The 13,598-nt window shown below is 42.1% G+C and overlaps 1 protein-coding gene across 6 annotated transcripts; it reads right to left on the bottom strand.

The window, feature by feature from the left end:
* Positions 1-513: 513 nt before the first annotated feature.
* DYDC2 (DPY30 domain containing 2) lies at positions 514-13,068 on the bottom strand. 6 transcript variants are annotated; one of them, XM_037059444.1, is made up of 7 exons: positions 13,006-13,063; positions 10,384-10,422; positions 9,586-9,669; positions 7,175-7,257; positions 5,688-5,842; positions 5,191-5,314; positions 514-1,044 (listed from the first exon to the last, which is right to left on the bottom strand). In XM_037059444.1, the coding sequence occupies exons 4-7, from the start codon at positions 7,197-7,199 to the stop codon at positions 1,025-1,027; spliced, it is 324 nt and encodes a 107-aa protein (XP_036915339.1). In that variant the 5' UTR covers positions 7,200-7,257; positions 9,586-9,669; positions 10,384-10,422; positions 13,006-13,063; the 3' UTR covers positions 514-1,024. The 6 variants fall into 6 exon arrangements, with proteins under 6 accessions (XP_036915339.1, XP_036915340.1, XP_036915342.1 ...); XM_037059445.1 differs by lacking the exons at positions 10,384-10,422; positions 13,006-13,063 and adding an exon at positions 10,116-10,352; XM_037059447.1 differs by lacking the exons at positions 9,586-9,669; positions 10,384-10,422 and having other exon boundaries at positions 13,006-13,068.
* Between the last annotated feature and the right edge of the window lie 530 nt (positions 13,069-13,598).

The following is a 13,598-nucleotide window of genomic DNA, read 5'->3' as shown; positions in this document are numbered from 1 at the left end:
TCTGGTTTTATTTTAAATAGAAGGCCAAAAGACCAGATGCAGAGTGACCCAAAAAATAGTAGTAGCATAAAGGATGAAACGAAAAGTTTTGACCTGAGCGAACAGAAGAAGGGAGCAATACGGGTTCAGGGAGCGTGTCAGGGATTCCACTCGGATAAACTAAGTTTTGAGAGGCCCACTGGTGATCCAAGCAGACGTCAAACAGGCAATCAGTTTAAGAAAATCTTGGTTAAAGATATAAATCTGAAGCCACCAGCATATAGATGATATGTGAACGACTACAGATATAAAATAATTTTAAAAAATGTTCAAATCTTTCACTTTCATTGACACTGGAGCTGTTTCCAAATATGTGTTGTCAGTGACACGGGTACAGTCTAGGGCAGAGGTGACACCTGGAGGGCCTAACTGCGAAGTTTAGTAAAGCAAAGACATGATCATGTGACGTAGCTATGTTTTCACTGCCTAGTCTCCAAAAATAAATACATAAATAAATAACACGGGGAGGGGGGATATCTCATTAGTTCGGTTATTTATTTTAAATCCTTACTGAGTTTATTTTATCCTATAACTCATTCAAATTTCCACATGATTAAGGAATTTTCACAGCTATCAGAACAGGACTTGAGCTGGAGAGCCCCCGCAGACACCTCCTTCCACAGCCCCTCAAATCTTGGTTTAATCCATACAGTTACCATCTTTAGGTAAGAGCTCTTCTAGATGACCAAGTTTTGGACTTGCAGCTTTGAGAGAAGCATCATCAGAATTATCCACCTTCTGATAACGTAAGAAGGAGATTTGGAGCCAGGATGCATTTCAGGAGTACTTCATGTTGAAAGCCTAGTAATTTACTTCTTGTGGAGTTTTGACATTCTAGCCAGCCTGGCCAGATGAGTCAGAAGAAGGAATCTGTTGAGGCATTCCTGGAATCATATCAGAAGTACTGGGCAGGCATTCCTGCTTCCAGGACTCCTTTTCAAGGAGTTATGTGTTCTCCTACATGAATATGGTCTTCTTTGTAGAACTAGCTGCTGATATCAGTGGCTAAAGAGAAAACAAAAAAAAGCAAAGAAGTCACTAGCAGAGAGTAAAACACACTTAGTACGGCAAGAACTCAATATTGCCATTTTCATGCTCAAGACTAAGCACAAAAAGGAAATAGATTTGTTCTAGCAAAGCATAAAAGAAAACTTGGAAATGGGGTTACGGAGAAAGTTCAGAGTGAGGATTTAAACCCAAGCACAGCCATTCTCTCTTTCTTGGCCATGTGGCATGGAAGGGAGTAGAAGAGCATGAAGAAGGGATTATATAGCATCGATGAAGCTCTCTTGTTTTCTCTCTCTCTGTCTCTCTCTCTCTCTCAGGCACACTCTGCTTTTGGCCATGCAGGGAGTAGTAGCGAGAGAAGACATACTGTCTGCAGTAAGGGATTTTTGCCATAGGGCTTAGAAGAGAGAAATAAGCAAGCAGCCCTTAGTTTACAGTGAGGAAGGAGGCCATGTGGCCTGGACTAATCAGAAAGGAGATGCTGTGGCTGTGACGGTGCCTGCTTTAGCTGACTCCGGAGCTGCAAAGGACTTCCTTGCAAGATCCCATCCTGCTACACCTGGGTTTTACCTGGACTTTTAAGACCTGTGCCTTTCCTGAGTTTCACCACAATCCAGAGTAACACAGCACATGATTTCTGGACTACTATAGAAAGGCTCATGGTAAGGTACTCCAAATACTGCAGTACAGATAAGAACCCAGGAAACTTGGGGGGATGTTTTCAGCTAGCGGCCTGGTGGGGAGCATGGGAAGTGCTTGGTCTCTTGGAAAAGGAGGGTTCCAAGCTGAGGTGCTTGGAGCACCCCCAGGGTTGGAATGTTGTAAAAAAAGACCTGCTCCTTCCAGCATTAATTGTTGGGTCATTCACTAAGGTGCCACGTGTACGGGCCCCAGTCTGCTTGGTGGTAAGACTACTGTGTAACAGTAGTATAAAATCATCTTTGTTTATTTGTGAAACATCCAGACTTTTTCAAAAATCTATTGTTTATGAGTAAAGCTGAGCATATCCATATAAATGTAAATAAGCTTAATATTTTCATGTTTTCATCAAAGTGGGCTTTGAAAACTAGCAAAAGCGAGCTAATTGTATAAGACTATATAAAGTTTTTAATGCCCGGATGCAGTGATAGTTACAAAGATGTCAGATTTCAAGCCCAATAAGTCAATTTCCTGTCTGGGTATCATGTATTTTGTAGAAACACAGAATGACACATTTTCCAGAAGATTGTGGCAAAAATTATGGAGACAAAAGATAAGTTTTTCAGACAAATGAATATTCAGTTATTTCCAACTATTCTAAGTTATTCATTTATGACCACTATTACAGCATCACAGAGGTGGCATCTGGGGCTTTATACATAAATAAATAAAATAATATATCTGAAGTATATAATGATAACCACGTTTGGCTTTTGAAAAATACTGAATAATTTGCCCTAGTTGGTGTGGCTCAGTGGACTGAGTGCTGGCCTGAGAACCAAAAGGCCACCAGTTTGATTCCCAGTCAGGGCACATGCCTGGGTTGTGGACCAGGTCCCTGGCGGTATGCAAGAGGCAACCGACGGTTGTTTCTCTCGTTCATTGATGTTCCTTTCCCTCTCTTTCTCCCTCCCTTCTCCTCTCTCTAAAAATAAATAAAATGTTTTAAAAATTTGAATAATTTTTAAAAAGGGCTCAAAGGATCCTGTATAAAAATCTATTTGTTCTGGAGTTCTGGCCCAGATGGAGGCATAGGTAGATTCACTTCCTTGCACAACCAAAAGGAGTAAAACAACCAATCTAAAAGCAACAAACAACCAAAAGTACCAGAAAATCAAACTGCATGGAACTCTTGACAACCAAGGAATTAAAGAAAAAATCAACCAGAGCAACCAGACCAGTAAGGTGTGGATGGACCACGCAGGCCAACTCAGAAAAACCACAGTGACGCGGAAGACTGTGGGGTGTCCGCAGTGGGAGTTTCTCCCAGTCTCACACAGAGTTCATAGAAAGGTGTGCTACAGATGAGCAGGTGAGCAGCGCTGTTCCCTCTCTGGCCCCTCCCCCACAGGCTGCGCCACAGCACAGCAAAGAAGGTTGCCCTGCCCAGGTGAATACCTAAGGCCCTGTCCCCTTACAACCTATCAGCTGCACCAAGACAAAGAAATAGGGCCCAAATGAAAGAATAGAGCATAACCTCAGAAACAGAACTAAGCGATGAGGAGATCACCAACCTATCTGATGCAGAATTTAGAGCCTTGGTCATCAAAATGCTCACAGAACTGATTGAGCTTGGCTGAAAAATGAAAGATACCCCAAATGAAATAAAGCAAACTATTCGGGGAACCAACAGTGACAGGAAGGAAACTAGGACTCAAAGCAACGATTTAGAACAAAAGGAAGAAATAACATCCAACCAGATCACAATGAAGAAACAAGAATCCAAAACAATGAAAAGAGGCTGAGGATTCTCTGGGACAACCTAAACCGTTCTAATATCTGAATTATAGGGGTGCCAGAAGGAGAAGAACAAGAGCAAGAAATTGAAAACTTATTTGAACAAATAATGAAAAAACGTTCCCAATCTGGTGAAGGAAATAGACATCTAGGAAGCCCAGAGAGTCCCAAAGAAGTTGGACCCAAAGAGGAACACACCAAGGCACATCATCATTAAGTTACCCAAGATTAAAGACAAAGAGAAAATCTTAAAAGCAGCAAGAGGAAAGGACACAGTTACCAACAAAAGGGTGCCAATTAGGACATCAGCTGATTTATTAAAAGAAACCTTGTAGGCAAGAAAGGGCTGGAAAGAAGTACTTAAAGTCATGAAAGGTAAGGACCTGCATCCAGGATTACTCTATCCAGTAAAACTTTTATTTATAATGGAAGGGCAGATAAAGTGCTTCTCAGAGAAGGTCAAGCTGAAGGAGTTCATCATCACCAAGCCCTTATTATAGGAAACATTAAAGGGATTTATCTAAGAAAAAGAAGACCAAAAATATGAACAGTAAAATGACAACAAACTCACAACTATCAACAAATGAACCTAACAGAAAAGAAAAACAATAGAAACAAAAACTAACCAAACAACCAGAATAGGAACAGAATCAAAGAAATGGATATCACATGGAGTCATTTCAGGTGGGGGAGGGGAAATAAGGGGGAAAGAATACAGGGAAGAAGAAGCATAATTAGTAGGCATAAAATAGACTGGGAGAGATAAAAAATGGTAAAGGAAACAGAGGACTCAAAGAACTTATATGTACGACTCATGGACATGAACTAAGTGAGGGGAAGGCTGGAGGATTGGGGGGATAGGGTAGAGGGGGGTAAAGGGGAAAAATTGGGAAAACTGTAATAACAATCAACAAAAAATACTTCAAAAATTAAAAGCAGAATGAAAATACTGTAGGAGAATGAACTGTCTCATTAAAAATAATTCACACAATTCTCTAGAAAGTCTTTCTAAAAAAACCCCACAATTCTTTAGTTTTATCATAAAAGTTTACAAAACACATTTGCACAAAACATGGAAAAATAGCAATAACCACTAAACAAGTAGAATTAAATGTAAATGTAAAACTTTCAAAATCTATTATCTAGATTATTATGTTATTCTAAATTATGATACTAAAACTTTTTATTGCAAACATAATTTGAATATATAAAAGGCCTGGTGAATTTGGTTTGCCTTCAAGTTAACCTAATTTTCTATATGTTTCTTTGTGTTGTTTTAACATGTATTCACTATGTTCTTCAGACTATATATATGTGTCCATTTTTTAAAAGAAAAACTACTGACATTTTATAAAGCCCTATTTTCTCCAAAATTCCTCTGAAAACATGAAATTTGATGTGTGTTTTAATAAAAGTGTTTAAGTAATTATAAAAAAATATGTATTTGTTCCAAGTGACATATTAGATTTTTTTAAATATGAATTTTTTAAACCAGTAACATCTAAGTATTTCCTGAAATCTAAAATGGAATTACCTTTAAACATTTTCTTTTTCCACTGGCTATGATCTTATTGACATATAAACACAGAAAAAATGGAGGCTAATGGAGGCCTCAGCACATTTTGCACTGTGGCCAGGATGACTCTGGGTTTCCTGGTGTCCATCACTGGAATGTATGCACCCAAATGCCGAGCTCCTCCTCCCTACCTGGTGTCAACTTTTCATACTCTTGTTGAATCTGATACTCTTCTTGCTTCAGCATTTCTGTCATTTTGGTTTCCTGGAGGCTATTATCATATTCCTCCTTCAACTGGATCTTCTCCTGCCTATTCTGGGGTAAAGTGACAGAGTCCAATCACATTAGCCCTAGGGAAGCATGCATAAAGAGGTCTTCAGTTCCTGGGACTGGCCCTTCAGGTGTGCTGAGTCTGCTCTCCTAATGAGCTTTTAGGCAGTTAATAGCTCAAAAACCACCAATTCCATCAGTCATGTGAGTCTGACTCCTTCTTCAGCCAGCCCCACCTAAACTCCCTGTGCTTCTAGGATATCTGGGCCTAAATCACCCTCACAAGCTGAATAAACAAAAAAACTCCCCAGGCCAGCTCCAGAATTCTGCCTTGGATCCTAGATTACTCTGGAAAAGCTGGAACCACCCCCACCTCCACACCCGCTCACCGCAAACTGATCCGTGCATATACACACACCTCTTCTTTTGTTTTAGTGATCTTCCTGTAATGATAAAGCCAGTGAGCCAGGTACTCTATGGGGTCACTAGGTCGAACCTTTGCCACCTCTGCCAGTGCCTGGGCAAGGCAACTTCCAAAGCATCTCTTCAGGTAGTCAGTTTCCATCTTGTGGGCTTGAGACACATCAAAAGAGTCACACTATTTTAAAAACCGAATTTGATTTTAAAAATAGACACATTCTAACCAATTGATGAGGGAACTCAAGAGTTGGAAATTTTTAGTTTTTGGTAATAGTCAGTAAGCTTAGCAGTTAATGCATGTAAAAAGCTATTGTTTCAAGAACTGAAAATACAGCCCACCCTGACTCAGGACTCAATTGACTCAATGACCAATTGAACTTTTGTGCTAAAGAAGAGACCATAAGCAATCAAGATGGTATATGAGCCACTGTGCTCCAGGGAGAGACAACCTGATGCCCAGATACAGATAAAGAATATCATCCAAGGACACAGGACCCAGATAGAAAATCACTAGTCAACGGATGAAAGGCTGTTAGAGAAATTTGCCAGACTGCAGCTTTCCTGAAGTTCAAATCCCTTGCCTACACTTTTTCCTCTTTATAAAAAAGGCTGGCTTGAAAGGAAATTAAGATGGTCTGTTAGGGTACATAACCCACCATCTTCTCAGATCACCAGCCATCTGAATAAAGCACCCATAAAGATTCAATCCCTGTGTCTGCTTATTGGTTCTGGTAGTGATAGGCAACATGAATGCTGGCTTTTCCCATTTCATAATTAGGATTCATATCAGGATAAATATGAGTGGTTTCTGTACCCTACTTTTCTCCAAGAATCAATAAATACATACATACCAGTAGCTCTTACATTCAAACGGATTTTTTCCTAAAGCTCTCCTAGGTCAAACACCAGGTCCCAGAGGAGTTCAGGCATGACAAGAGCTTTGTAGATTGCTGGTTACATGTGGTTAAAGCCTCCACTTACACGTCTATGGCCATACCACATTGAATGTTCCTGATCTCAGAAGCTAAGCAGGGTCAGGCCTGGTTAGTACTTGGATGGGAGGCCTCCACTTACCCACATATTTCTACTTTTGAGAGGAAAGGAAACAACTAAGCAGGCATGGGTCCAAAGAGGGCCTCTGAGTACCTGGAAAGCTATGCTGTTATGAGATTGGAAGCAACAGTCATCTACGACATAGATAAGACAAGCTTCCTTATTTCATAAGGTAACACTGAGAGGCCCTGGGACTAATAGGGAGGGAAAATGCCAGGCATTGTAGCTACTGCTGGTCAGGGACTCTGCCAGCACTTCACACAATACTCACTCTCTATTTTTTAAGCAAGAAGCTACTTTAGGTTGAGTTGATGGCCCTGGAGTCACTACTAATGAGAGTTCAAGGGTTGGAAGTACAGCCTGAGTTGGACCACAAATAGGAGTAATGCCACAGTGCAGCAGTACGAACACAGACTCTGGTATCAGGCAGACCAAGTTCCAGTCTTGCTTCTGCCATTTATTAGCTGTGTGGTCTTCAGCAAGTCACCAGTCTCTGTGAGCCTTGGTTTTCTCATCTGTAAAAAAGGGTAACAAAGGTATGTGCTTCATAACTGTGAGGATTAAAGGAGACAATAAACACACATAAAGCATTAATCCTGGCATATAGTGCTTAATAAATATTTGCCATTACAGTGGAAGACTGTGATATGAAATGGCCTAGCCCCTCACCTATTCCTGACTAACGCCATATTCCTGAAGTTTATGTGCTTTAACTCCAAAAGAGTTAATAATAAAGTGACTAATAAAGACTTAGATCCGGTCTTAACATTTTCTGGAGGCATTATGCAGTTTAAGGAAGGAAAGATAAATAGATACACAGATATGAATATAGAAAAAAATATATTATCTCATAGCTCTTCCCACTGCAAAGGCCGAGAAGCAAAAACACCTTAGTAGCAATGAACAGCACACTGAGCACACAGAATTTATCTTTAAATACCTGCCACTACTTAAAAGGAATCAGGGCTCCTTGGAGAAAAGGCTAATTCCAAGGTTGAGGTAGGAACCCCATAGACCTGAAGCATTTTGTTGTCCCAGAAAGAAATTGTTGAAAAATAAAATGGTTGAGGACACAGAAACCAGCATGCAGCGACCACTACTGGCTGAATCTGGCACAATTTAATCATCAAAATATATAATGACTGTAATAGATTACAACTGATTGAGTAAAACAAAATCCATGAGTCCATATAAAAACAAGTAAGTGAATGAGAGAGATGGCAAGTAATAATGGAGTTTTCTGAAAAATCGCTATTTTGTACCCACCATAGAGAAACTCAAGCCAGAATCATCAATGTATACTAAATCTCAGTGAATATTTGACAGAGAACAGAACATTTATATAGTCTCAAAGTTTCTCCCCAGAAATTATATTAAATCCAAAGGGGAATATAGAAACGTAATGGGATAAAACCTGGCCAACACGACCTTCACCAAGTGATCAAAGTAAACATCATCAATAAGAGACAGTGACGTCACATGTCTTCTGATGTGATATATTTCTTAGTGGGACATAGTACATTTCTGTGGATTCCTGCTCCCAGTGCAAAACTTGAATCTGATTTGAGGAAATACCAAACAAAGCCCAACTGGGTATACAACTGACTTGAACTCTTAAAAATGCCAAGGTCATGAAAGGCAAAAAAAGATGAGGAACCATTCAGATAAAATGAGCCTAAACAGGCATAACAATTACATGCAATACATGATCTTGGATTGGACCTGGACAAGAAAAAAAATTCTACAAAGGACACTGTTATTGGCAAATTGGATAAATCAAATGTGAATTGTAGATTATATAACAGAATGGCATCAAGGTCAAATTCCTGGTTGTGCTCATTGAAATGTGAGTAAGACAATGTCCTTGTTCTTAGGAAGTGTACAGCGTGGTAGGGCTGAGTAAGAGCTCCCAAAGATGTCCAAATCCTAATATCTGGAACCTGTGAAATATGTTATATGGCAAGGATTTTGCAGATGTGATTAAAGAATATGATTGGGGAGATTATCTGGATTACACAGGTAGGCACAATGCAATCACATGTTCTTTATAAGAGGGACAGAGGAGGTCAGACAGAGGAGACATGATGATGGAAGTAGAGGGAAAATAAGGTGATGTGATTCAGGACCATGAGCCAAGGAACGTGGGCAGCCTTCAGTAGCAGGAAAAGCAGGGAAATGGATTCTCCTCTAGAGCCTCCAGAAGGAACCAACCTTGCCAACAATTTGTTCTTAGCCCTGTAAGACTCATTTTGGATTTCTGACTTCAAAAACTATAAAAGGGTAAATGTGTGTTTGAAACCACTAAGGTTGGGGTATTTAGAATGAGTCAGCCCAGGGTGTGCCTCTGTGATATGCAGATTGCTTTGAGCTAAAGGCAACCAAGACTTTCAGTCTCAAGAGAAATGTCTATGCCCTCCCCCCAACTACCTAGAAGAACTGGAAGTAGAGGCTTTCCCCATAATAAGAGATTGTCAGAGATAACATTTTAACCTTATGCCAAGGGCCAGGAAAATTTCTAAATACTGAACATCTGTTCTTCTTGGTGTCCTGCAATGACCTACCTCTCCTCTGAAGCCCCAAAGTGATCCTTAGCTCAGAATGTCATATAATACCTCATTTTCCCTTTCTGTCTTTGAACCTCTCATGTATGTGGGGTCATGTGTGCAGGGTTCCCATACATATGATGAAATTAAATTTGGTCATTTATTTTGTTAATCTGTCCCATGTCTAATGAAGTATTAGACTAGCTGAAAGAACCTTGAGGGTAAAGTTTCTTCCTCCCCCTCAGGTGGAGGGTGGGAATGGCTGCAGAGCTTGTCTCCTCCTGCCAATCTATGTCCCACCTGAATCAGTGCACCAGGAGAAATGATCTTCTACTCTCCGGCTCAAGGGCGGTCCATGATCAGCAGCACTGCATCAACTGGGAGCTTGTTGAAATGAAGATTTTCAAACCCCACACCAGACCTACAGATTCAGTCTACATTATAACGAAATCCCTAGGTGACTCAAAGTTACAAATCCACTTTGCCCTTATCACTGTAGAACTGCCCTTCCTCGATCATAGAATCACTAATTTTGCATTCCCAGGAAGTCTCTCCACTCCTAGTCCTGGGTGGTAGCTGGTGGGGAGGGGGCACATGGGCGAGCTGCCACACTGTGTAGTGTGGGCAAACCCTTTCTGGACAAAGCATCTGCTCCAAATTGCAGACTTTCAACAATGGTCTCAATGAAATATTGTTGATCTGACAGTTAGCAAGGCTTGCTGCCAAGACAGTTGAGCCACAATAACAGAACCACAATTCGAGGCTTGGAGAGGGAGGGGGCAAAGGGATGCTTTCACAGCTCACCCCACACCAACTCAGGACACACTCACCAAGTGGGTAGAGCTATTTGGGGAGAGTTTCCAGAGCTCCTGGGAAAGTCTGCATGAAAGACTGGTGTTCCCTATTCATGGCCTCGCACTCAGTAAAACAGGTCAATATGCATGAAGATTTTCTTTGTTCACACTCTATTCACAGTGCTAGGCACACAGTAGGTGCTCAGTAAATATTTCTTGATTTAATCAGCTAGGACTCTAATGCTTATGAGCCCAAGCAAGGGCACGTGCCCTTCCACCTGCCAGTGCTCAGTTCCACACTTACGTCAGCCAACGATCAGTGAGGTTTCTGCCCAGCATTGCACTGCACATGAATTACAACAAAACATGGGGAATTTTAGCAGAGTATTGTACACAAAACTAGGCCAGGGAAGACTGCCTAGTTCTCAGGCTCTGGCCTGGCTGGGATTGGACATCTTCCCGGAGGCGAGGGCACCTGAGCTGATTCTGAAAGGAACCAAAGCAGAAGTTGCCCGCAAGTGCAAAGGTGCAAAGTCATGAAAATACAGGGCCATGGAGCCTAAAGTGATTTGCTCCTTTGACCAGGTGTCATCCGGAGAGGGGGTGTTTTCATAGACAGGCAGTCCTTTTAGGTTTCTCACAAGGAGCCCGCAGTCCCTTTACCTCTCCCATTGCGCGCGGACCGACCAGATCTTTCCTCTTTCCGCAGCCCCTCCTTACAGCCTCTAAGGTGCAAGTTTCAGCTGTAGTTTCACGACCCCTCCTCTTGGGCGCGCATTCTCTCCTTCCTTTCAGTGCAATCTCCGCTCACCCACCCGCTAGCCCCCTCTTCCCTACTTCGCGTTTTCCTTCTCCCACCACAGCCCCGCGCGCTCCGCTCACCTGACGCAGGGTTGATTAGTGTTTGCTGAGTTCCTCCGACGCCCTCCAGGCGCACACTCGTTGCCTAGCGACGAGATGCGACGGGGCCAAGAGTTTACGCGTGCGCCGGGTGTGCGCCTGACATGCGTCAGGCGCACGCGCAGTCCGAGAGAGTCTTTTCTACGGTTTTGGTAGGGTTCTGCGGCAGAAGTGGTCTGGACTTTTGGGGATGGTGTAGATCTCCAGCGGCGCCCAGGCTCCCTGAGCCCAGCGAGGGTTAGTTCATTGCCCTGGGCTCGGTAGGCTCATCTAGGGCGGTGTATTACCTCCGCAGTGATGAGCGGCGCCCAGCCCAGTGGAGGGCAGAGGAGGTGGGGATGCTTCTGTGGACAAGGGAAAGGAGCCCAAGCGCCAGTTGCCCAAATACTGGACGCTCAGTTAAACTTACATTTCAAACGTAAGGAATAACTTTTTAATACAAGTGTAATATACTAAATATTATTTGTTGTTTATCTGGAATTCAAAATTTAACTGGGCAGTGTGTTTTTGTTTGCAAAATCTGGGAACCATAATCCCAATCCTCTCCTTTTCCATTTATCTGACCACTTTTTATCAGGCATGGGGCAAGGGACCTTTTTATACTCTAAAAACGTCTGCAGGCTTGAGGTAGCTAATTTTGGGAAGGGGCTTTCTTATATGAGGAATAACATTCCTTAAAATAACCTTTGTGATGACAACAAATAGGACAACCTGGATGAAATGAATAGGTGCTTAGAAACATACAGTCTTCCAAAACTAAATCAGGAAAGACCAGAGAATCTGAATAGACAGATTATACCTAATGAAATTGAAAGAGTAATAAAAGAGTTAAAAAGGCCAGAGCCAGATGGCTTCACAAGTGAATTTTACCAAAAACATTTTAAGAAGAGCTAACACCTGTTCTTCTCAAACTAGTCCAAAAAATGTAAGACCTAAAAGCTCATTTTACAAAGCAATTCTAAAATCAGATAAAGACTCTACAGAAAAAGAAAATTATAGACCAATATCTCTGATGAACATAGATGCTAAAACTCTCAACAAAGTATTAGCAAACTAAATGCAGCAATGCATCAAAAAGGTAATTCCCCAGTATCAAGTGGGATTTACTCTAGGAATGCAAGGTTGGTACATCATTCACAAATCAATAAATGTGACACACCACAAAAGAAAATGAAGGACAAAAACCGCATGATCATATCAATAGATGCAGAACAAGCATTTGGTAAAATCCAGCACCACTTATGATAAAAACTCTCAGCACAGTGGGAATAGAGGCGACATACCTAAACATAATAATGGACATATATGGCAAATCCACTAGCAGCATCATACTCAATATGCAAAAACTATAAGCACTCCCCTTAGGATACAAGGTAGGGAACAAGATAGGGACGTCTGCTTTCCCCTTTCACATCCAACATAGCCCTGGAAGTCCTAGCCACAGCAATCAGACAAGAATAAGAGATAAAAGGCATCCAAATCACAAAGGAAGAAGTAGAAGTGTCATTATTTGTATGTGACATGGCAACTGTATATAAAAAACCCTGAATATCACACCAAGAAACTATTAGACCTGATAAATGATTTTTATAAAGCAGCAGGGTATAAAATTAATATAAAAAATCAGTTGCACTTTTATATGCCAGTTATGAACTATCAGAAAGAGAAATTAATAATGCTGTTCACAATTGCTTCAAAAAGAATGAAATTCCCAGGAATAAATTTAAGCAAGGATATAAAANAGGGGGTGTTTTCATAGACAGGCAGTCCTTTTAGGTTTCTCACCATGAGCCCGCAGTCCTTTTACCTCTCCCATTGCGCGCGGACCTCCCAGATCTTTCCTCTTTCCGCAGCCCCTCCTTACAGCCTCTAAGGTGCAAGTTTCAGCTCTAGGTTCACGACCCCTCCTCTTGGGCGCGCGTTCTCTCCTTCCTTTCAGTGCAATCTCCGCTCACCCACCCGCTAGCCCCCTCTTCCTTACTTCGCGTTTTCCTTCTCCCACCACAGCCCCGCGCGCTCCGCTCACCTGACGCAGGGTTGATTAGCGTTTGCTGAGTTCCTCCGACGCCCTCCAGGCGCACACTCGTTGCCTAGCGACGAGATGCGACGGGGCCAAGAGTTTACGCGTGCGTCAAGTGTGCGGCTGGCATGCGTCAGGCGCACGCGCAGTTCGGGAGAGTCTTTTCTTCGGTTTCGGTAGGGTTCTGCGGCAAAAGTAGTTTGGACTTTTGGGGTTGGTGTAGATCTCCAGCGGCGACCAGGCTCCCTGAGCCCAGCGAGGGTTAGTTCATTGCCCTGGGCTCGGTAGGCTCATCTAGGGCGGTGTATCTCCTCCGCAGTGATGAGCGGCGCCCAGCCAGCCCAGTGGAGGGCAGGGGAGGTGGGGATGCTTCTGTGGACAAGGGAAAGGAGCCCAAGCGCCAGTTGCCCAACCAAATACTGTACGCTCAGTTAAACTTACATTTCAGACGTAAGGAATAACTTTTTAATACAAGTATAATATACTAAATATTATTTGTTGTTTATCTAGAATTCAAAATTTAATTGGGCAGTGTGTTTTTGTTTGCAAAATCTGGGAACCATAATCCCAATCCTCTCCTTTTCCATTTATCTGACCAC

Source organism: Sturnira hondurensis, unplaced genomic scaffold, assembly GCF_014824575.4.
Source record: "Sturnira hondurensis isolate 20B ecotype Veracruz unplaced genomic scaffold, ASM1482457v3 Scaffold0010874, whole genome shotgun sequence".
Lineage (NCBI taxonomy): Eukaryota > Metazoa > Chordata > Mammalia > Chiroptera > Phyllostomidae > Sturnira > Sturnira hondurensis.
This window is presented reverse-complemented; position numbering and strand designations above follow the sequence as displayed.

What these genes read in the sequence shown, in the direction of transcription:
- DYDC2 (XM_037059447.1), bottom strand. Translation starts at nt 7,199, where the DNA reads ATGGCAGAAGCAAGACTGGAACTTG. An exon ending in AGAAGCAAGACTGGAACTTG is followed by an intron (nt 5,843 to 7,174) that starts GTCTGCCTGATA and finishes ATGTGTCTCAAG; the next exon opens with CCCACAAGATGGAAACTGAC. An exon ending in TCACTAAAACAAAAGAAGAG is followed by an intron (nt 5,315 to 5,687) that starts GTGTGTGTATAT and finishes ACTTTACCCCAG; the next exon opens with AATAGGCAGGAGAAGATCCA.